Genomic DNA, 21,162 nt, shown 5'->3' with positions numbered 1-21,162 from the left:
TGCTAAAGGTGTCCATCTTCCTCCACAGTACTATATAATAATTTGTGCTTTTGCAAATTGATAGTTTTTCGAATATTATTTCAACGGCCTTTTTATCACCCCTGGAAACCTACCACTGTTAAGTTTAGTTACCTGTAATATAACTTCCCCAGACTGAGCCATACCAGGGTTGATTCTAGTTGATCTTCGAATACTAGAACGACCTAAAAAAAGATTATTATTTTATTTTTGGTCAATTTTAAGGCATAAGCATCTAACATAGGTATGCATGTATAATGTTAAAACACTCCTGGATAGTTTTAGGTACCAAAAATAACAGGTAAAAGGCAATAACATAGACATACAATAAATATCACCCTGGTTTTTCAAAAGATGGTCACTTATTTTATTTTTAAAAGGGTACATTTGATTTTTAGTATAAATATATAGTTTAAAACAGTGAGGTTCTAATGCATTTATATCAATGTTTGCTGGCTATTTTAGGTATTAGTTTTAATAGCAATAGTGATTGGCAATTGCCATATGTGTCTTTAGGAAAATCTAATTAACAGCCATTGCTCCAACCCAGTGGTTACTAATGGGTTGTTAAACTGTCAGCCCTGCAGAAAAACAATCAGCCACAAAATTAAATATGTGGTAACTGGTAAGCAAGCAATGCTATATCCCATGAAAATAAATAAGTTATTTAAACTTATATAGTAGCATAGGGGCCGATTTTTTTAAATTGCGGAAAAGGCCATGTTTGCGATGACGACATTCGTTTTGCAGAAATTAGGAAAATACCGTATACGCGAGTTTTTATCACTCACACCATGGCAGCAGTAACAATAACGGCGACTATTAAAGTTAGCCAAAACTGCTGCCTATCGTTCATGCGGTTATGAAACTGGCAAAATCCGGCAGTCAAACTCGTCTATGTATAGTAGTACGTCTGTTGGAGTAATAGGCTTAAATCATACGTTTTCTAACAGGGACCTCACCCATATAGAGTAAAACACAGTAAAATGTTGGAGACAGATACATATTACTGAAAACTGGAGCAAACAAGATAAACAGACAGAGTAACTTACGCAAAGCAGTGCTGATAACTCTACGCGAAGCACGAACAGATTTCCGGGAACTTTTTTGGGCTTTCATCGGCTCTTGCTCATGAACAGGACTCATGGTAGGTTTTCTGGAATTACAGAAATAAGTTTAAATTATATAGTAGGGTGGAGGAAGATGGGACATCCTTTCATTCAATGTTCTCGTCCCATTTGGTAGTAAACAAAGAACATTCAAAGAATTATAAAATTGTATCCTTATGGCTCCCATACACCGTTGTTAATTGTTTAAAACACGATCAGGATATTTGGATAGTATGTGCTAAAGGTGTACAGTCTTTTCCCATCCTACTATATATATGGTTTTAGCAATACCAGATGATATTACACTATACCAGATTTTAAATTTAGGATGTTAATGAAAAAAAAAAAAAAAAAAACTTAGTTCTTTTTCAGTGTCAGATAATATTACGTTAACATTATACCAGATTTTAAATTTAGGATAAATGACGTCCCCACATAGGCAGAAGCCGGGTAAATTGTTAGGTAAAATGAAAAATAAAACACTTCTTCTACTTACACTTCTTCTTCAGTGTCAGATACACTAAACACTGGGAAACTTCTGTTCTGTACAATGTCATCAACAGAAAGCTATGAGAATAATATGATAGAAGTTAGGACAGTAAATATTTTAAAGGGCATGTTATAACTAAAGGACATTGGGTTTAAATTTCAATGCCGCTACCATTGTGGAAATGTGTGTGCCCTTAGAAAAACAGTTTTTATTGTAATTGCAGTAAGTATTTAGGGGGCATGTTATAACTAAAGGACATTGGGTTTAAATTTCAATGCCGCTACCATTGTGGAAATGTGTGTGCCCTTAGAAAAACAGTTTTTATTGTAATTGCAGTAAGTATTTAGGGGGCATGTTATAACTAAACGACATTGGGTTTAAATTTTAATGCCGCTACCATTGTGGAAATGTGTGCGCCCTTGGGAAAGAAATTTTACGGCATTTGCTTCAACCCAGTGGGCACTCATGGTTTGAGGATATTATTTAAGAGGGCATGCGTGACGACTAGATTCCGGGTTCAAAGCTTGATGCTGCTACCATGGTTGGCATGTATATAGCGAGACAGTAACAATAATTTCTCTAACCCAAAGTTGAATATACAGTAGTGGACAGACAGGGTTTCCAATAAAAAACAACATTTTTTCTAAAAAAAAAAATTGCTAAAACGCAACCTAGGAAAACACGAAAGCAGTGTTAAAAATTAGTTCGGAATTTTCTGCACTACACTAATGGACTAAACTAATGTAATTCATCACAAAAATGTTTGTAACCCACAAATAAAAGTAACATACTTGGTCAGTTGGTTTTTCATTAAGCTCAATGGTAGCAGCCGATGATGAACAAGTAGATGTCGACATTGTACCAGTTTCATTCAATGTCCCAGTTTGAGAGGTGGTAATAGTAGCCTGTTAAAAAATGTATATGGTCAGGTGGGGTAATAAAAAAAAATCACAAAATATTTTTTTTTAAGTATAAAAAATATTATTATTTTATGGGGGGAAATTAAAGTTTTCGCTTGCGTGTAATGGTGCGTAACATTCCCTGATAAATTCTTGCCAGATGGCAGATGAAATGTTGGAAATATTTCATTTTTTCAGAAAAGATGAGCCAATCAAAGATTATTTATATAGTAGGGTGGGGGAAGATCGGACACCTTTGAAATATCCAAATATTCTGATCATGTTTTAAATATTTAACAACAGTCTATGGAAGCTGTGGCCTGTGAGGATACGGTTTTATAATTCATTGAATGTTCTTCGTATACTACCAAATGGGATGAGAAAATAGAATGAAAAACGTCCCATGTTCCCCCACTCTAGGTGCTAACCACTCTGCCATGGGACCGGATATATAGTAGGGTGGAGAAAGATGGGACACCTTTTTATTCCATTTTCTCGTCCCATTTGGTAGTAAATTTTCTTGTCCTTTTGGATATTATGTACTAAAAGTGTCCCGCCTTTCCCCACCCTACTCTATAGATATACTTTAAAACACTCACATTGCTGGCAGTATCTTCATTCTCTTGATCTAGTGTGTTCTGTAAAATTATCCCAAAATCATGTTAATTGAAAAAATGGACTACTTTTGGTCTCTTAGGTGTAAAAACATTAAGAGTTTTAGTTCCTATGTTTAAATATGGTTGATGTTTTATGTGCAGCAGTTCTTCTTTCTAGTATGTCCTATTTAACATTGCATGATTTTTGTCCACCATTTTTGCACAGTAAGCCTTGAAATGTGGTTAGACATAAAACGCAATAAAACTATCGTTGGGTTATGAAATAGGAAGTGAGATTTGAACCCAACAGCCCCTCGTTCACAAACACTCAGTCTAAACTAGGGGTTATGAAAACTGGGTACATGTAAGATTCATAAGTGGTAGGCAAATATTTCATTTTTAAAAGGGTATATATATTTTAAATGCTTGTTTAATATATATATATATTTCAAAGAGTGAGGTTCTAATGCATTTGTATCAATGTTTGTTATTTATTTTAACTTTTAAGTATTAGTTTTAATAGCAATACTGATTGGCGTATGTGAATTTAGGAAAAGCTAAATAACGGACATTGCTCCAACCCAGTGATCACTAATGGGTTGTTTAAACTGCCAGCCAAACAGAAAAAATACCCCTAAAATTACACATGTGGCAGTAACTGTCTAGCTCAGTGCTCTTCAACCTTTTTTGGGTTGGTGAACCCCTGAAGTTGTTGCGACAAACTCATGCACCCCTGATCGCTTTAACATAAAACTAATGACGTTTCGCAATTCCCAGTGATGCAAGATATATAATTCTTATAAAAAAACTGTAGAAAAATGGCTAAATTTGTTTAAAATGTTTAAAAAACTGAGTATTATTGCTGAAAATTGTTGTAGTTTGTGATGCACCCTTTTTTAAAAAAATTGTTAATAAACAGGACACAGAGCAGGGGTTAACCATTAGACCCTAGGGTGTACCGTGCACACCTGACTTGGACAAAGTATCTTTTATGCAAAAAAGAGATAATAGGTTTTGTTTTGTATCTCCAAAAGGGAATGTATCTCTAATAGTTAACCCTTGCTGTGTGTCCTGTGTGCAACCAATTAACATCCAAAGGAAATAGTCAGTTATAACAAAATTATTTACCTGTTCAGGTTCCCCTGTTTCCATTCGTTCAACTACTACTACTGCAGTTTTTTCCACTATACCATGCATTTGTTCACAACCTAAAAAATAATGCCTGTTATGCTAAAAGTTATGTATTAAAAATTAATTAAATCCAAATTTATATTTTTTTTAAAAAAAAATAATAAAAGTTTTTAAAACAAAGTGTGGAATTAAAAAAAATAAAATAAAAACACAATAAAAAATGAGGAAAAATTAAAAGGGGGAACTAAAATAAACGTTAAAATAATAAAAAAAAATAAAAATTTCTATATATGTTTCAAATTAGTTAAAAAAAAAAAAAATTTTTGAAGGTATTGAAAAAAGTTTTAAACTTAAGTGATCTGCAAACTTTGTTAAAAATGAGAAAATAAGCGTGTAGAAAAAGGTTGGGAACCACTGTACTAAAAAACATCAAATGTAAAACGTACCATTTTCCTCACTTTCGCCGTTAACAATAAGATTTTCGTTCGCCAACGACTTGCGAAGAATTTGAATTAAGCTCTTTCTGTTGTCTGTAAATTTGTGTTGATTTAAAATATATATATATAATATATATATAGAAAAATAGAATGAATAAATATCCCATCTTTCCCAGCCTACTAAGCTACTATATATATATATATATTAAATATTAAAAAAAAATTTTTTAAATATAAACAACCTAAATGCTGAAACATAGGAAAATACTTGACGGTAAACTTACTAGTTGTTTTAGATTTCCTGGAAATTGTTTTGGAATGGTTTGTTAGTTGATTTGTTATTGACCTTCTAGCACTTGAGCGACCTGTACAAAAATAAAAGCATTTTTGGGCTGTTTTTATAATAGTTGTACATATTAGGGTGGGGGAAGATGGGACACCTTTAGCACATAATATCCAAATATCCTGATCTTGTTTTAAACAGTTAACAACGGTCTATGGAAGTCTATTCTATTCTAATGGAAGTCATGAGGATACGGTTTTATAATTATTTGAATGTTCTTTGTTTACTACCAATTAGGAGAGAAAATGAAAGGAATAGGTGTCCCATCTTCCCCCACCTTACTATATAACAAAAAAAAAATTGGGACTGTATTTTTTATAACAGTTATATATATATTTATAAATCACTGAAGCAATAAGAAAAAATTCTACCTTTTCGTTTTGGTCTGGTTGGCATAGGTGTTTCAGAATACAAAGCTTCGGAAGTGTTTAAATCAACAGCAGTGTGTGCCTTTGAGCTAAGGATTTTAAAACATATAAAAACTGTGTAAATGGTACACCTATGAATAGTTACATTGTAATATATTATATATCTATAATGTACCATAGGTCATAAGGGTAACGTTTATTGAATTATCCTTGACGAGGTTGGAAAAAGACAGTTGTTATAAAACGGGTGTGCTGTTTCATACACCTCGTGCCAGCTTACGAGTTATCATTTATGTAACTTTGTGGTTTTTACGAGTTATCATGTGTGTAGCGATTTTTTTGGGAGGGGATCATTTTTTATTTATGGCTGATAATTTGGACAACCCATTAGTGACCACTGGGTTGGAGCAATTGTCATTAAGTGTCTTACTGTCTTGCTCAAGGACACATACACCCACAATGAAAGCAGCGTCGAGCCTTGAACCCATTACCTCTTGGTCTATATATTGCATACATACCTGGATGAAGGTTGCGACTGCTTGTCCTTATGTACGTCAATCTCCTGTTCATGAAATTGAATCAAATGTTCCACAGTTTGTGAAACAGTGTCCTAGAAACAATAACCATAATATGTGATATGGTGAATCAGTTTTTAAGTTTTACTAAACAAATGTTAATTACTTTTTGTACCATACAATACACATTTTACACAATATTATATTTCTTATAAGTACAAAAACATACATGTATATACACTTTATTTTCGTTTATTGAAAAATACAAAAATGTTTTAAAAACAAACAGGGCCTATAACATTTATGCTTACCAGGTTAGATTTAACAGCGTCAGAAACAGATGTCTTTTCAACACATTCTTCTAACCTATGAATAAAAAACTGTATTAATTTTCATTCTGTTGTCCTTATGTTATGTTTTATATAACTTTACTGTATAAGACAGTTATAGATGTTAATTCTCTGACATTTAACAGGCCTACAATTTGAACATTTTCAGCCCAGTAATTGGCCAACTTTGGCCTACATCCAAAGTTCTTTGGCAAATAATAGGCCTACAATTTGAACATTTTTATTTGCACAAATGTAATATAGACTACATATCTTTTTTTTTATAAATTGAGGACCATTCTGTGTGCGTGGCATTAAAATATTTACCAGTTTTATAAACAACTATAGGTTACAGCCTAAATATATATATTTGCAATAAATTTAGGACGATTCTGTGCTCCGGGCCATAAACAATAATTAAACAGTTTTTTAAAAACTATCTTTACACAGCCAGATAGCCTTAAAATATTTCTCAATTTTTACTTACTCATCGATAGTGGGGACAACTATGGTTGCTTTTTTTCGTTTTGAACCTTTCTTTTTATCCCGGCCTTTCGTAATTTCTGCCACAACAGTGTCGACATTTGATAAGGAGGAGCGGCTTTGATCCAAACTCAAATCATTGAATAAACTGCTGTCTAATCTCACAGAAGCTCTGGTGCAACGAGTGCTCCTGGAACACAAAATACAATATATAGAAATAAGATATGTAGTGAAAAATGACAATGGTAATGTACAATTGTTTTTTTACAGCCAGTCTTATATCTTTGGCTTTGTCATTGGTAATGGGGCGATTAGACACATTCGTTCTTTAAACAGTAAACAATGCTACCATTAGACCACGCCCCATGAATAAAAAGGTGCTTAATATTACATTTCTTTACTTTTAATCAAATGTAAGCGGCAGAAATAAAGTTCCTAATAAAACCAAGTAGATTTATAAATAAGCTGAAGGTTAAACCCCAGGTCCTGTGACCTCACCATAAGACTCCACCCATATTGAATAGAACTATTTTTCTTGTAGTGTATAAAAAAACAGAACCATAAAAACACCTTCGTAATGGCTGTACTGATTGTTCTGCCTTTACCACTCTTCTTCTTCTTGTTTTTTTAACTGTTCGCGGAGTTTTGGGGACATGAGTTATCTCTTTTTCAGTGTCACCTTGCCTGCAAAAAAAGGCAGACAGAATTAAAATTAAAACTACAATTAAATCTAATTAATAGTTATATTTTGCTAAGAGCATCCATGACAGATATTTCTTTTAAAAATCGGCAAACAAATGGGGTACATTTGCAAAAATGTTACATCCAGAGAAGCACAGATTATTTTCTTTCTGTAGCATTTTTGAAAACGCCAGCATAAACGTCTTTGTATATCTTGAACACACACGTACATTATTTACAGAAAAAAATCTTTATTCGGGATCGTGAGGAGACATGGAAAAGACAGAATATAGCGACAAAACAACAGTTGTTAAAACAGGCTTACTTACAGTTAAAAACATATTTACATTTAATTGAAAGAAAATAAGCGTGGTCGCTACACGTAGCAGACAAACGAGGCATTTATTTTATTTATTTTCAAGTAAACTTCTAATAGAATTAAAAGTGTGTGTATAAGATAAACCAACAAAAAGTAGAAGATATACCAATAAGCTACCTGATGTTTCTTATGTGTTCAACTGCATTTTCATAACTTTCTTCCTGAAATTGAAGCAAGTTCTTCTTCAGATTTTCACAATGTTCCATGACACTTTCACCAACCAAGGTGTCGGCAAAAGTTTTTTCATTTTCGTTGAAAATCTGCAATCTGTCTTCGGTGTTTCTGAAAAAAAAACAAAACAAGTGTTCATGCCAGGTTGGGCAAAACTTTGGACATTTTCCCTTTCCCTAAAATACACACGATTTGTCAGTTTGAAAGTTAAAACAGCCGAATGATTACTTTTTAACACCTAAAAACAGGTACATATACATATATCTAATTGTGTAGGCTATACGCACAATCGGAAAGTTTTCATTTTGCAAAGAAAAATTTTTAACAATTGTTTGTTAAAAATAATAAAAAAACGTCATTATAACTTTAACAAAGTAATCTTAACTTTGTTCAGTTTTATTATGTTGTAATTGTGAATTATGGTGACGAAGCATGCTTTTGCATCCTTTTAAGTAAGTTTGTAACACAAATGCTTATTTTTTTGATAACAAACAAAAAAAGAATCAGAACTGTCTTATGCAGAAAATGCTGCTTTTAAAATTCCAAAAACAACAACAAAAGTTACCTGTGATTAATTAATGGGATATATCCAACACCAGGAGCATTCCATATTGCAAAGGGAAACTCCATAATGACATGTAGTGTATAATCCAAGAAACAAAATGGGTGTACTAAATATGATTCAATTATCCTAAGCTAAATTTCTGTGAAACAATATATAATACAGAGTGAAATTAAACATAACTTAGGCTATAAACGTGAACTGTTTTAGTCTTTTGTTTATAACACTTCATTTGACAGCCTATCGAATTTTCTACACGACACACGCGCGCAAGCTGTACGGTAGTTTTAAGTTTTGATTTTCACTAAACAGACTTATGTTATTTTCTAAAATACACACTAAATAAATATATTTCTAAATAAAAACAACACCAAAACAGTATTAAATACTGAAAACATAACATAATACAGAAACTACTGGCTTTTTATTAAACTTGGTCAAGTTTTTGTATTCCTTGTTTTTTTGCTACAGCGAAAAGCGTTTGGCGCCGGTGGCACTCAGGCCATAGAAATACCATTTTTAACTTGTAGTAGAACTTATACGTTACAAATGTCATATTTCTTAGTCATCAAATGATAGATAGTATTCTCTATAATCAAATACAAACAAAACTTGCTGTTTGAACTTTTTATTTGACTCTTGTTTATATCAGAGCCATAGAAATACCGAGTAGTCCAACCCATTGTTACGTAAAACACAAATTGAACGGCAATTTGGGTCCAAAATAACACAGTAGGTATAGGGAAAATGTATGTTTTTCGGTAAATTACAGAAAAACTTGGGCCTAAAAACAAATTTAAAGGTTGAAAAATGTAAAAAACATGTGTTATTTGTTTTCTGTGTCAAAAAAAAGTCAAAAATTAGAATTAGAAGCGGTTGATTTGCGACATTTTAGTCATTTAATGCGGCTAAATTTATACATTTTTTCTAAAAAATGTTTGGTAAGGTAAATAGAAGCTGTTTTACACCTTCCCACAATAGGAAAACACAAACAAAACTTAACAAGTTCGTTTAAACCCTTTGTCAAAGTCACCACTTTTGCTCTATTTTGGACACACATAGACGGCAGTTGGACTACTCGGTGTTTATACGACTCTGGTTTATATGACTCTGGTGCCATTTTTAGGGGGCCAACAAAGTTTAAACAGCAAGTTTTGTTTGTATTTGATGACTAAGGAATATGACATTTGTAACGTATAAGTTCTACTACAAGTTAAAATGCATGCATTACATCGTATAGTTACTTTTAAACCTATACAGTTTTAAAACATATTCGCGTATGAAAGAACCCACATGTGGAACGGTATAGTTTATTGTCATTAAGAGCCTATGTAGTCATTTTTCTGGAAGCAATTTATGTATTTTCAATTCTGAATTTTCTGTATTATTAATTTAAGGTCAACCAACATCGTCGCAGGGGCCATTTAAATATATAGCTTGTTTAAAATGGGATCTAGAGAACGTTTAATTAACGAGCTGATAGCAAAAGTGTTTCACTAAATAACTATGTCAACAAGTTCCTCATTTTCCGCTTTCGTAATCTAATATGCATTTGGGAGACGTTAAATTAAAGAGGTGAAAGCGAAACTGTTTCACTTTATAACCATCTACCAACAAGTTCCTCTTTTTTCGCATCGATAGACGTATATGTGACGTAAACTAATGTGGAACAGTACGTCAGACTGTGTCATACACCAGGAAGAAGGCCGTGTTAACCGTAATAATAAATGCGCAGTACCTTATTGGCAACTACGCACTGTTAAGTTGTTAGCTGCAATGCAAAAGATACGCATGAGAAAGTAAAGCTGTTTTTTTAACTTACTGGCAATTAGAATGAAGTTTAAAAATATAGTGAAGATATGTGGTTTATACAACAATAGGACAGAAAGATGAAAGAACAAAAATAAAATAATTATGGAATGGGGTAAAATGGGATATAGAATGGGGTAATATAAGATGTTTTAATACCCTTTTTTGTAGAATGTGGTAGTAAACAAGGGATATTGACAGAGTTAGTTAACAGTAACCTCGCGGCTCTATAAGACCGTTGTTAATTATTGAAACGCTATCAGGAAGTATGTGGTTTAGGAGCTAACGGCATTCCATCTTACCTCACAATACTATAGAATACTAGGGTAGGTGGGACACCTTTAGCGCATAGTATCCAAATATTCTGATCGTATTTTAAACAATTACCAGCGGTTTATATATAGGACTCGTGAGGATATGGTTTATAATTCTTTGAATGCTCTTTGTTTACTACCAAATGGGACGAGAAAATAGAATGCAAAGGCATCTAGACAGAATATTACAAAGCGCTGTTAATTAACATACAGCGTAATCGGATTAAGTTTGTAATATCCCGTGTGCTTGCGTGCACAAAGAATTAATATTCCAGCCACCCACTGTATTCGACACCCGAGCCTATCTTTATCCTGTTGAAATGCTATATATAGTAGGGTGGGGGAAGATGATAGGACACTTTCTACTTTATTTTCTCGTCCCATTTGGTGGTAAACAAAAAAAATCAAGAAATTATGGAAAAAATATTCTTACGAACCACATAGACCGTTGTTATTGATTTAAAACACGATCAGAATTTTTGGATATTATATGCTAAAGTTGTCTCATCCTTCCCCAAAGTACTATATGTCCTGAATTTTTTTGTTGAGAGGTAAGAGAGAACTGTGTGTATAGTAGGTTGGGGGAAGACGGGACACTTTTAACACATCATATGTCAATATCTTGATCGTGTTTTAAACAATTAACAACGGGAGGGTAAGAATACGGTTTTATAGTTATTTAAATGTTCTTAATTTACTACCAAAGGGGACGAGAAAAAAGAATGAAAAAATGTTTTATCTCCCCCCTACTATGTGACATGTTGTCACTCGTGTTGGTATCTATTAAGTAAAAGTAATGTATATGTGTTAGATAGCGCGTAGGGATTGGGGGAAGTCTATGTTTACGGTCCCAGCGTGAGTGCGAGCTAGTCTGTAGCCTTTTCAATAAATAAGTATTCACTTCGGCGCGAGGGTCATGCTGTGTACAGTTTCGCTTCACTTTAACGTTGAAAAACGGCTATAACAACTAATTGAGTACGAAAAGTAAAATAGAGTTTTTAACTAATGCTAAACTGAAGTTCTTTTCTTCGACCTGGTCGTTTATAGGATATAGCCCACATTACTGTTTAGTATATACATATAATATAGCAAAGCGTGATGAAGTTGAAGCTGTTTTGTTTGCTGCTGGTTGCATGGGGTGGCAAAACTGTTCTAGTTATGGAAAAACCTGAAACAGAACAATTGCCATCAATAAAGTTGAAAGTGACAGACAAAGGGTTAAATTTTAGTAAGTTTTGACTTGTAAAAAATATAAATGACCACGCTTTTTTTCCGTGTAGCGACTACACTTTTTCTCCCAAATAAATGTAAACATGTTTTTAACTGTATAGGCGTGTTTAGAAACTGATGTTTTGTTGCTATATCCAGTCATTTTGTTTAAAATATTTTTAAATCTTTGCTACCGTAATCGAAGTGACAAATAAGTAATTTTAAACCGCTTATCTACATTAATTGTTTACTTTTGTGTTTACTACAGTAAAAGATGCCGGCTTGGCATTAGCAATGAAGCAGGTCAAGGATATTAAATTGCCGGATCTATCTGGTAAAGCTAGTACGCCAATTGGGAAAGTCAAATACTCGCTTTCTGGGTATTTTTTATTCAACTTTCAGACTATGTTTTACTAAACTAGCGAATCTTTAGATTGAAAATCAACAGTTTTACTTTGGGAACAAGTAAAATCACTACTGAAGCGCCGAGAACTATTCGCCTTATCCTACAAAATGCATTCCTACAGTTAAACGGCAATTGGAGATACAAATAGTAAGATTTTATTTCAAACATTTGTTTTATATAGAAGGACGGGGAAGATGGGACACCGTTTTGTTCTATTTTCTCGTCCCAATTGGTAGTAAACGAAGAATATTCAAAAAATTGCACTTTACGACTTCAATAGACCGTTGCTAATTGTTTAAAACACCACTCAGGGTATTTGGATATTATATGTGTGCTAAGGTTTCCCCAACCTACTATATAGTATAGATTGTGAAATTATATTCTTTTTATAGTCTTTTTATAAGCGATCACGGGTCATTTGATGCAAAAGCGAATGGTATCTCAGTTAACCTGGCAATCAGTGTGGGCATGGACGGGTTGGGCAAACCATCGGTAAGAATTATAATAGACTCAAAAATTATTGACGTGGGCCCGACGTATAGGCGTCGTCGCTTAAAGTGGAGCATGGTTCGAATAAGTTTGTTCCTGCAATCCAAAGTTTAAGACAATTGTTGTTCGGTATTTTTGTTTTTACAATAAACGATCTATTCTCTATATATATAAACACTGAACTATCATTTCTGACGATGCTGATATCACTGATAAGCGTATGTGTCAATGAAAACACACAAGTTTTTAATTTTTCCTGCAGGTTAAAACTGGCAGCTGCAGTTCAAACATTGGTAGCATTTCTTTAAAAGTACATGGAGGAGCATCCTGGCTTTATAATCTGATTCTCAAGGCTATGAATGGCAATATTAAACATAGTGTCCAGAAACAAGTACGATAATGATACCTTAGTGTGGTGTTTAATCGATGAATGAATGTAACTTACTTTATCTTCGCGTGTCCTGAAAAACGACAGTCTTTATAACATATGGGTGTTTGGTTTCATACATCTCGTGCCAGCAGCTTACACGTTACCAAGTATAGACTTTTCTGGATTTTTTTGTTTGGTTAATATTTTGAACAACCCATTAGTGACCACTGGGTTAATTTACATTGTTTTTTAATTTACATTGTTAAAGTTAAATTACATCAATTTGTGTATTCAGATTTGTCCCGCCATTACAAAAGCGATAAACAACCAAGCTGAGAAAGCTTTGTCCAAACTAAACGGTAAGTTATGTTAATTATAACGATCCAGCTACATTTGTTTTTTAATTTCTCTAATCGCAGAGACAAAAAAGTTATTATTATTATTTTTTATTCCGCCGCAGTTAAAATTCCGTTTTTGAGGAACCTTGTCGTTGATGCGTCACTAACTCATGCACCGTTGGTAACTTCTCAGTCTATCCAGCTCCTCGCTCAAGGTCGTTGCTTCCCAAAAAGTAACCCGAACATAAAGTAAGTACAATTACATTCTGGTTCTGCGCCGTGCCCAATGAAATAGCACGTATAAACAGGCCCAGTGGTCCGTTTTCGGTTTGAACGAATGATTGAAAAAACCTTATAACGTCGCGTAGCGGGGCGACAACAGCTGTTATAACATGGGGGTTCTGTTATACACCTCGTGCCAGCTCACGAGTTATCATGAATGTAACTTTGTGGGTGATTGTTTTTTTTGAAGCCATTTTTTTGGTTTGCTTAGCTGACAACTTGGACGACGCATTAGCGCCAACTGGTTTGAAGCAATTGTTGTTAAGCCATAAACTATTAAAAATCCCAAAGTTCATACGTGGTAACAAATTAGCAAGCACAAGATGTGTGAATTAGAACACCCGTGTAGTAACACGAATTTCGTTTCGCTATCACATTAAAGAACGAAAAAAAATCTAAGTGTGCTGTACTTGCGTTCATAAAAGTGTCGTATAATAAAGTTGCACCAACATTTTAAGATTCCCATTCTTGCCCACCGTGATATCGGTTCCGCCAGGCACAGATCAGATGACTGACGTAGTGATAGGCGAATTCCTGTTCGAAACTTTGGGATACTCACTATGGAGTGAAAATGCGCTCGATATATGGATCACAAACGATATGGTGGGTACATGACACTACCCATACTGTTTGACTCCATGTCGGCATTTTTTTAATAGGGTATTTATGTATAGTAGGGCGGGGTAAGATGGGACACCTTTTAATTCTATTTTCTCAAACATTCAAAGAATTATAATGGATATCATGTGCTAACGGTGTCACATCTTACCCCACAGAGCCATATTAAGGTTATAGATAACAAACTAAGTTGTTGTGGTATAGTAGGGCGGGAGAGACGGGACATTTTAGCATATAATATTCAAATATCCTGATCGTGTTAAAACAATTAACAACGGTCCATGGGAGTCGTGAGAATACGGTTTTATAATTCAGGGACGAGAAAATAGAATGAAAAGGTGTCACATCTTCCCCCAGTCTACTATATAATAACGCTTGATTTTACTTCCCCATGATTTATAATACGCTATGAGTTCCTATACGCATCGTATCGTCTGTTTTGATGTATACTACAATGCTTATTTAAGTTTGTTTTTGTGAAACGCCTCTTTGTTTGGACAAAGGCTGTTTTGAAAACAGCGATTTATTTTGCGTTTGTTTTATATTTCCCACGCATGAGCCTACCTAACAAATATATTTAAATGTTGTTGTTTTTTTGCAAGACCAAAGAGGTCTTATATACATACAATATGACTATACGCCTACAGTCGACTCGTGGGTTTAAAACAATATGTTGTGATGTAAAAACCGTATACAATGAACCAACCACATTATGAGTCTTATTTAGCAATCTATAAGTCATAATATAGTAGGTTGGGATAAGGTAGCCCATGTTTTCATTCTATTTTATTGTGTCATTTGGTGGTACACAAAGAATATTTACAGAATTATCAAATCGTATCGCACGACCCTAAAAGTTGTTTAACCGGTAAAAAAAGATTAGAAAATTTGAGATATTATATGCTACCGGGATTCACCTTACTCCACAGTACCGTAGTAGGGTGGGGGAAGATGGGATTCTATTTATTCTATTTTCTCGTCCCATTTGGTAGTAAACAAAGAAAATTCAAAGAATTATAAAACCGTATCCTCACAACTCCCATAGACCGCTGTTAATTGTTCAAAACACGATCAGGATATTTGGATATTACGTGCTAAAGGTATCGCATCTCCCCCACCCTACTATATTATATTCTAACGGGTCCACCATACTCCACAGTACTATAACTCTTTGTTTAAATACGCGAGGATGGGTATTAGTGAGACGTAGACAGCGTATATTTTTACGTTACTGTATAAATGGTTTTAGATTATAAATAGTCAAATACGTATGCTGGAGACTGTGTGGTATTTTGGAATCTTTTGTCCATAGCAATTACACAGCCTATACTGTGTAAATATAGAAAACAATATAATCTATATGCATTTTAATTTATCTCTTCGGAAACGATAGCGAAGATTAAAGTAATTAAAACAACAACAAGTTACAAATTCATTTACAAATTTTATGTAGGCTCTAAATATCCAATCTGTGACAGCTTATTTGGAATATCAATACGTGTTAATTACTGGGATATCATTAAGTTCTTATTTGTGAACTTTTTTTACAAGTGACTTTTATATTGACAATTTTTTCAGCTTCCTAAAAAGTATCAAAACGTGACAGCAGATATGTTTGCGGCCTTCATTGCTGGTTTCTCTAAATTCAAAGGAAGGTAAGAATATATAGTAGGGTGGGGGAAGATGGGACACCTTTTCAATCTATTTTCTTGTTGAACTAGGCAGTAAACAAAAACATTCAAAGAATTATAAAACCGTATCCTCACGACTCCCATAGACCGTAGTTATTTTTTTTAAAACACCATCAACATATTTGAATATTATATATAGTAGGTTGGGGGAAGATGGGACACCTTTTCATTCTATTTTCTCGCCTTTTGGTAGTAAACAAAGACAATGCAAAAAATTATAAAAGCGTATCCTCACGACTCCCCTAGATCGTTGTTAATTGTTTAAAAGACGATCAGGATATTTGGATATCATGTGCTAAAGGTGTCCCATCTTCCCCGCCAGTACTCTATTTAAACGCTCATTGTTGTTTTAAAAGATTTGTTTTTCGATTTCCTGTTGTCTCTTAAAGTTTTTTAATATACTAACTATATAGTAGGTTACATAAACGGCCGATGTTTTCATTAACTTTATATCATTGTAAACAAATAATATTTACAGAACTATATAACCGTATCCTCGCGAACCAGAGAATTGGTAATAAATAAAAAAACACGAATATGAAACATGGCATATTAATTGCTTATACGGTGTTCATTTTACCCACAGTATTGTATTTCTTTTTCAGGCCACTCCAGTTTCGATTAAATGTTACAAAACCACCTAAGTTCGACATTGGTCCTGGAGTGATTAAAGTCACAGTAGAACTGGACTTTCTAACGTACGTTTTATTGAAGAACAAAACAAAACTATTGGCGATGAACCTACACGCGGTAAATTGAATTAAAATGAATGTAACTTACTTTATCCTCGCATGGCCAAAAATCGACGTTTGTTATAAAACGGGTGTTCTGTTTTATACACCTCGTGCTAGCTTACGAGTTACCAAATATGTAACTTTGTGGGTGATTGTTTTTTGTTTATGTTGTATACGTAACAGTTTAGGCAACTCATTAGTGATCACTGGATTGGAGCAATTTTCGTTAAGTGTCTTGCCCAAGGACACGCACGCCCACAATAGTAGCCCTATTTAACAAACCGAATAACTAAACGTATTAATAGGTTAGACCACGGCCTACTAGGGACATCCAGTTAAGTGGAATATTCCAAGGCGGCGGTTGGGCCGATATATTAGCCTTTTTTCATTTTACTGCATTACTATTAATTCGGACAATCCATTATTAATTATAGGGTTGGGCTATTACCATCCTTGGCCAGTAACACACACACTGCATGTTTCAGGCTACCAAAGCGTCTGGGAACTTGGCAGTAAGCAGTGAAAAGTTTACAGCTTCCGTGTCGAGCATGTCTGCAACTGTTTCGGCCAAAAGTTCAGTAGTAGGAAAACTCCCGGTCACTCTTTTGAACTTTTTGCTTCCTGGAGCTCTACGCTCTTATGTCATTCCTGCCGTCAACAGTAAGGCTATAATATAGTACGGTGGGGTAGACAAGGCACCGTTAGCACGTAATATTCAATTATTCTGATCGTATTTTAAACAATTAACAACGGTCTATGAGAGTAGTGAGGATTTTAGGATTATTTAAATATTCTTTGTTTACTACCGAATGAGACGAGAAAATAGTTTAAAAAGGTGTCACATCCTCCCCCATCCTACTACGGTATATCTTTATATGCCTAATCCTTTAAACAGTTTACATTTTTATTTGCAGAGATATTGCAGAAAGGTTACCCGCTACCTACCATTACAGGGGTCTCATATGTGACTCCAAAGTTACAGCTCGTTCAGGTACGCTATAACATAATTTCTTTGTCGTAGTTTATTATACTAATGCCTATCCTATGCAGGGGGCCTTGGTCGGAAACTGCGACTGGAAAATTGCAACCTAAATTAGCACAATCATGGGGAGTATGATACCAACATACTACAACTTAAAAGTTGTGTTAATTTTAGCCGTTGATTTTTTAAAAATGCATTTTAATGAAAGGCTGTTACATTTTTGATTGGAACCAAATCAATATATAGTAGGGTGGGGAAAGATGGAACACCTTTTCGTTTAGTTTTCTCTTTTCATTTGGTAGTAACCAAAGAACATTCAATGAATTATAAAACCGTATCTTCACGACTTCCACAGACCGTTGTTAATTGTTTAAAACACGATCAGGATATTTGGATATAAGGTGTTAAAGGTGTCCCATCTTCTCCAACTCTACTATATTTTATAAACGTTTAAAAATGTTTTTAGATTTTGAATTGTTTAATTACTTATTGATCAAATATTTTTCAATGGGAGTTTTAAGCACCAAACCATGGATAGCATTTGATGCAACTTTTTAAGTTGACCCTGATCATATAAATTTTAGTGACCAACACGGCTGACGGCATAATTAACAAGTAATTTACACCATTAACATAAAACGAATTTTTCCATACACGCATTTTTATACAATATTTGGTATTTATACGTGCACATTCATTAATACTTAGCTCTCTCTAAGTCGAATACGAAATACTAGCATCATTACACTTATTTTTATTTTTATGTTATTTTCAAAACTCGTTCGATGCCCGGTAAAGAAAACATTTCTGTTCCGCCATTTTCGCTCTTAACTTCGTATGTATAGTAGGAAAACGATCTTCGAATTATGTCTTTTACTTTTTCGCTTTGAATCATTTCATCAATTAATCCGTTTAGTTTAGAATTGTAAATGCTATGCTGAGAAGTGTCTCGAGTAGTGTACCATATATAACCTCCTGGTTTAAGTAGTCGAACCATTTCCTGTATATAAGTATAGTAATGTAGGGTAAGATGGGACACCTTTAGCACATAATGTTCAAATATTGTGATCGTGTTTTAAATAATTAACAACGATCTATGAGAGTCGTGAGAATGCGGTTTTAAAATCTTCTGTTTACTACAAAAAAATGGTTCTCTGTTTACTACAAAATGGGACAAGTAAAGAGAAAAAAAGGGTGTCCTATCTTCCTCGACGCTACTACAGATGTAAACAGAAAAAAAGGTGTCAAAACTGACGAGTTCTATATACAGTCTACTTGTACATTTGATTGAAATATGCTTAGAGTTATTTAAGGTTGAACATGTATCGCCTACCAATACTGTCGAAGCTGGTAAACTCCTGGGAGAAAGAGACGCGCAACAAGTGATTACGTCATAGCTTGCGTCATCAAGGGGCACAGGGGTATCCGGAGTTAGGAAATGCACAATCAGGTTTCTTAATAAAAAATAAGAATAAGTGAATGTAAGTTTCTTTATCCTCGTGCGGCCAGAAAACGACAGTCGTTATAACACGGGTGTTCATACACCTCGTGCCAGCTTTACGAGTTACCATGTATGTTACTTTGTGGGTGATTATTTTTTGTTGATCTTTTATGTATGGCCTACAATTTGGACAACCCATTAGTGACCACTTGGTTTGAGAAATTGTTGTTAAGTGTCTTGCCCGTAAGGAGACATACGCCCACAATGGTAGCAACGACGAGCCTTGAACCCATTAGATCTGAATTAGATGCAGGCGCGCGAACCACTTTGCCACGACGCCGGACTATGCAATTTTAGCAACAACGCAAGATTTTTTGTTAACTATAAGTGCATTTTTTACCGATGCATGTTTTTCTGCTCAGCAACAGCGTTCATTTCACTGTTCCCTTCAACTCCATCTATCACGCCTATAAATCTATGCTCATGCAATGCTTGGCCGATGTTTCCAGTACCTTAAGCGCACAATGTAATTTTGTTCACTAAACATAGAAGGACCGGTTTTAATATGATTTTAATAGTATAGTACTGTGGGGTTAGATTGGACACCTTTAGCACGTAATATCCAAATATCCTGACCGCACTTTTTGAACAATTAACAACGGTCTATGGGAGTCGTGAGGATACGGTTATATAATTCTTTGAATGTTCTTTGTTTCCTACCAAATGAGACGAGAAAATAGAATAAAAAAATGTCCCATTTTCCCCCAACCCTACTATATCACAAAGTAAAATACTGACAGCGTAGAAAAATGCTTAAACGAAAAATTAATCAGAGTTTAAATAGAAGAATGTAACTGTATCACATTTCATCATTTAGTTAAAATGCTTCGGACTGTACATTTTGAGATTCAATCATGTTTTGCGTTTTTTTTTTGTAAAATGTTTGTTTATTTAGTTTCAATTATGTTTTAGAGGTTTTTAAAGCAGTAAATGTAATATGTAGAATTCCAAGACGACAGTTCAAGGCCGAAAAAAAGGTAAATATGGTGTTTGGGAAATCGGGCTAACGAATTGTCAGATTTGAAAGTGAAAAGATTTTTACTCGAGCATTTTTTGCAGAATTTTAACGCACCTGACCCCATGTCCAGAAAACACAGGTTTTTGTAGTTGTTACTACTTTCATTCGGCAAGACTTCGGCAAGAGTAGATACAACAGTATTGTAGGAGTTGTGTTGAAATACACTTTGATCATTGTCGTATTGCTCGGCCCTGAAAATATACGACGTGCTATACATATGTTACAGAACGCTTAAACACAAGTAGAAATCAAAGCAATGTGATATCATAGGTTTGTATTGACCACAGACCATTAGTTTATATCAGTTATAGGGCAGGGACACAGTTTAATACAGCTTTGGCATAACTTCAGTATCTGTTCGAGTAACAGCTGAAAAAGGCACAATAGACCACTTGCCACAAAAAAATCGATAGGTGGCGACCGAGAGTATGTCTTTCCAAAGTTAGTATAGACCAAGTTAGGAAACGGATTGTAAAACAACGAGTCTTGTTATCCATTGTCTTGCGTCTATGACGTCATAGTCGCCACCATTACGGAGCCCACAGCATAGCATTTTATCATTGCTGGGTGCTGTTTTTCGTTTAAATATTGCGATTTTTTAAAAACCAAGCACTTCTGCGCGTAAAATGGCTTTCTACTAATGTTATATGTTATCACAATAATAAACCTCACAAAAATAATCAACTTTTATTGAACACTCAATCGATTAAAGAGTAAAAAAACAGAAAATATCAAGTTTACTAACCAAAAACATAAAAGAACATGTTTAAAATATAAAAATACAAACAAAACGCATAACATTACCATAAACTGGTGTATCTAGCTGCAGTTTTGCATCCAAATTGCGGTGATTTTACTTTTTGGCTCACAAATNTAACACGTATACCCGG

At 34.3% G+C, this 21,162-nt stretch overlaps 4 protein-coding genes across 5 annotated transcripts in view; 1 reads left to right on the top strand and 3 right to left on the bottom strand.

The window, feature by feature from the left end:
* Positions 1-132: 132 nt before the first annotated feature.
* On the bottom strand, positions 133-8,655 carry LOC100184751 (inner centromere protein; the record flags this gene model as incomplete). Its single annotated transcript, XM_009862431.2, is given in 15 exon segments — positions 133-203; positions 1,071-1,174; positions 1,624-1,694; positions 2,409-2,522; positions 3,116-3,154; positions 4,241-4,320; positions 4,690-4,773; positions 4,965-5,045; positions 5,395-5,480; positions 5,910-6,001; positions 6,218-6,272; positions 6,723-6,908; positions 7,289-7,402; positions 7,896-8,060; positions 8,515-8,655. Coding segments are annotated over 15 exon segments (1,407 nt in total), but the record flags the coding sequence as incomplete, so codon positions are not given.
* A 2,984-nt stretch (positions 8,656-11,639) lies between these two features.
* LOC100176876 (bactericidal permeability-increasing protein) lies at positions 11,640-18,697 on the top strand. Of its 2 annotated transcripts, XR_003396546.1 has the most exons (14): positions 11,643-11,862; positions 12,112-12,223; positions 12,277-12,396; positions 12,642-12,741; positions 13,001-13,129; positions 13,404-13,467; positions 13,569-13,695; positions 14,187-14,331; positions 15,925-16,001; positions 16,643-16,787; positions 17,257-17,431; positions 17,686-17,762; positions 17,822-17,995; positions 18,191-18,697. XR_003396546.1 is itself a non-coding variant. In XM_002127415.3 (13 exons), the coding sequence occupies exons 1-13, from the start codon at positions 11,733-11,735 to the stop codon at positions 17,861-17,863; spliced, it is 1,443 nt and encodes a 480-aa protein (XP_002127451.1). In that variant the 5' UTR covers positions 11,640-11,732; the 3' UTR covers positions 17,864-18,673. The 2 variants fall into 2 exon arrangements, 1 of the variants encoding a protein (XP_002127451.1); XM_002127415.3 differs by having other exon boundaries at positions 11,640-11,862; positions 17,822-18,673.
* On the bottom strand, positions 18,488-20,502 carry LOC100187144 (ubiquinone biosynthesis O-methyltransferase). The gene is made up of 4 exons (XM_018814939.2): positions 20,327-20,502; positions 19,595-19,706; positions 19,087-19,207; positions 18,488-18,753 (listed from the first exon to the last, which is right to left on the bottom strand). Exons 1-4 carry the CDS (start codon positions 20,487-20,489, stop codon positions 18,514-18,516), a joined length of 636 nt encoding a protein of 211 aa, XP_018670484.2. The 5' UTR covers positions 20,490-20,502; the 3' UTR covers positions 18,488-18,513.
* Positions 20,503-20,597: 95 nt separating this feature from the next.
* Positions 20,598-21,162, bottom strand: part of LOC100182452 (putative methyltransferase DDB_G0268948) — a 1,899-nt gene continuing 1,334 nt past the window's right edge. The window contains exon 2 of the mRNA XM_009862491.1: positions 20,598-20,641. Within this exon, the coding sequence (XP_009860793.1) occupies positions 20,598-20,641 (44 nt within the window). The remainder of the gene's footprint in view (positions 20,642-21,162) is intronic.

The sequence above is a fragment of the Ciona intestinalis genome, chromosome 14 (assembly GCF_000224145.3).
Source record: "Ciona intestinalis chromosome 14, KH, whole genome shotgun sequence".
NCBI classification, from domain to species: Eukaryota; Metazoa; Chordata; class Ascidiacea; order Phlebobranchia; family Cionidae; genus Ciona; species Ciona intestinalis.
The sequence above is the reverse complement of the archived record's forward strand: the minus strand, read 5'-3'. Positions and strand labels throughout refer to the sequence as shown.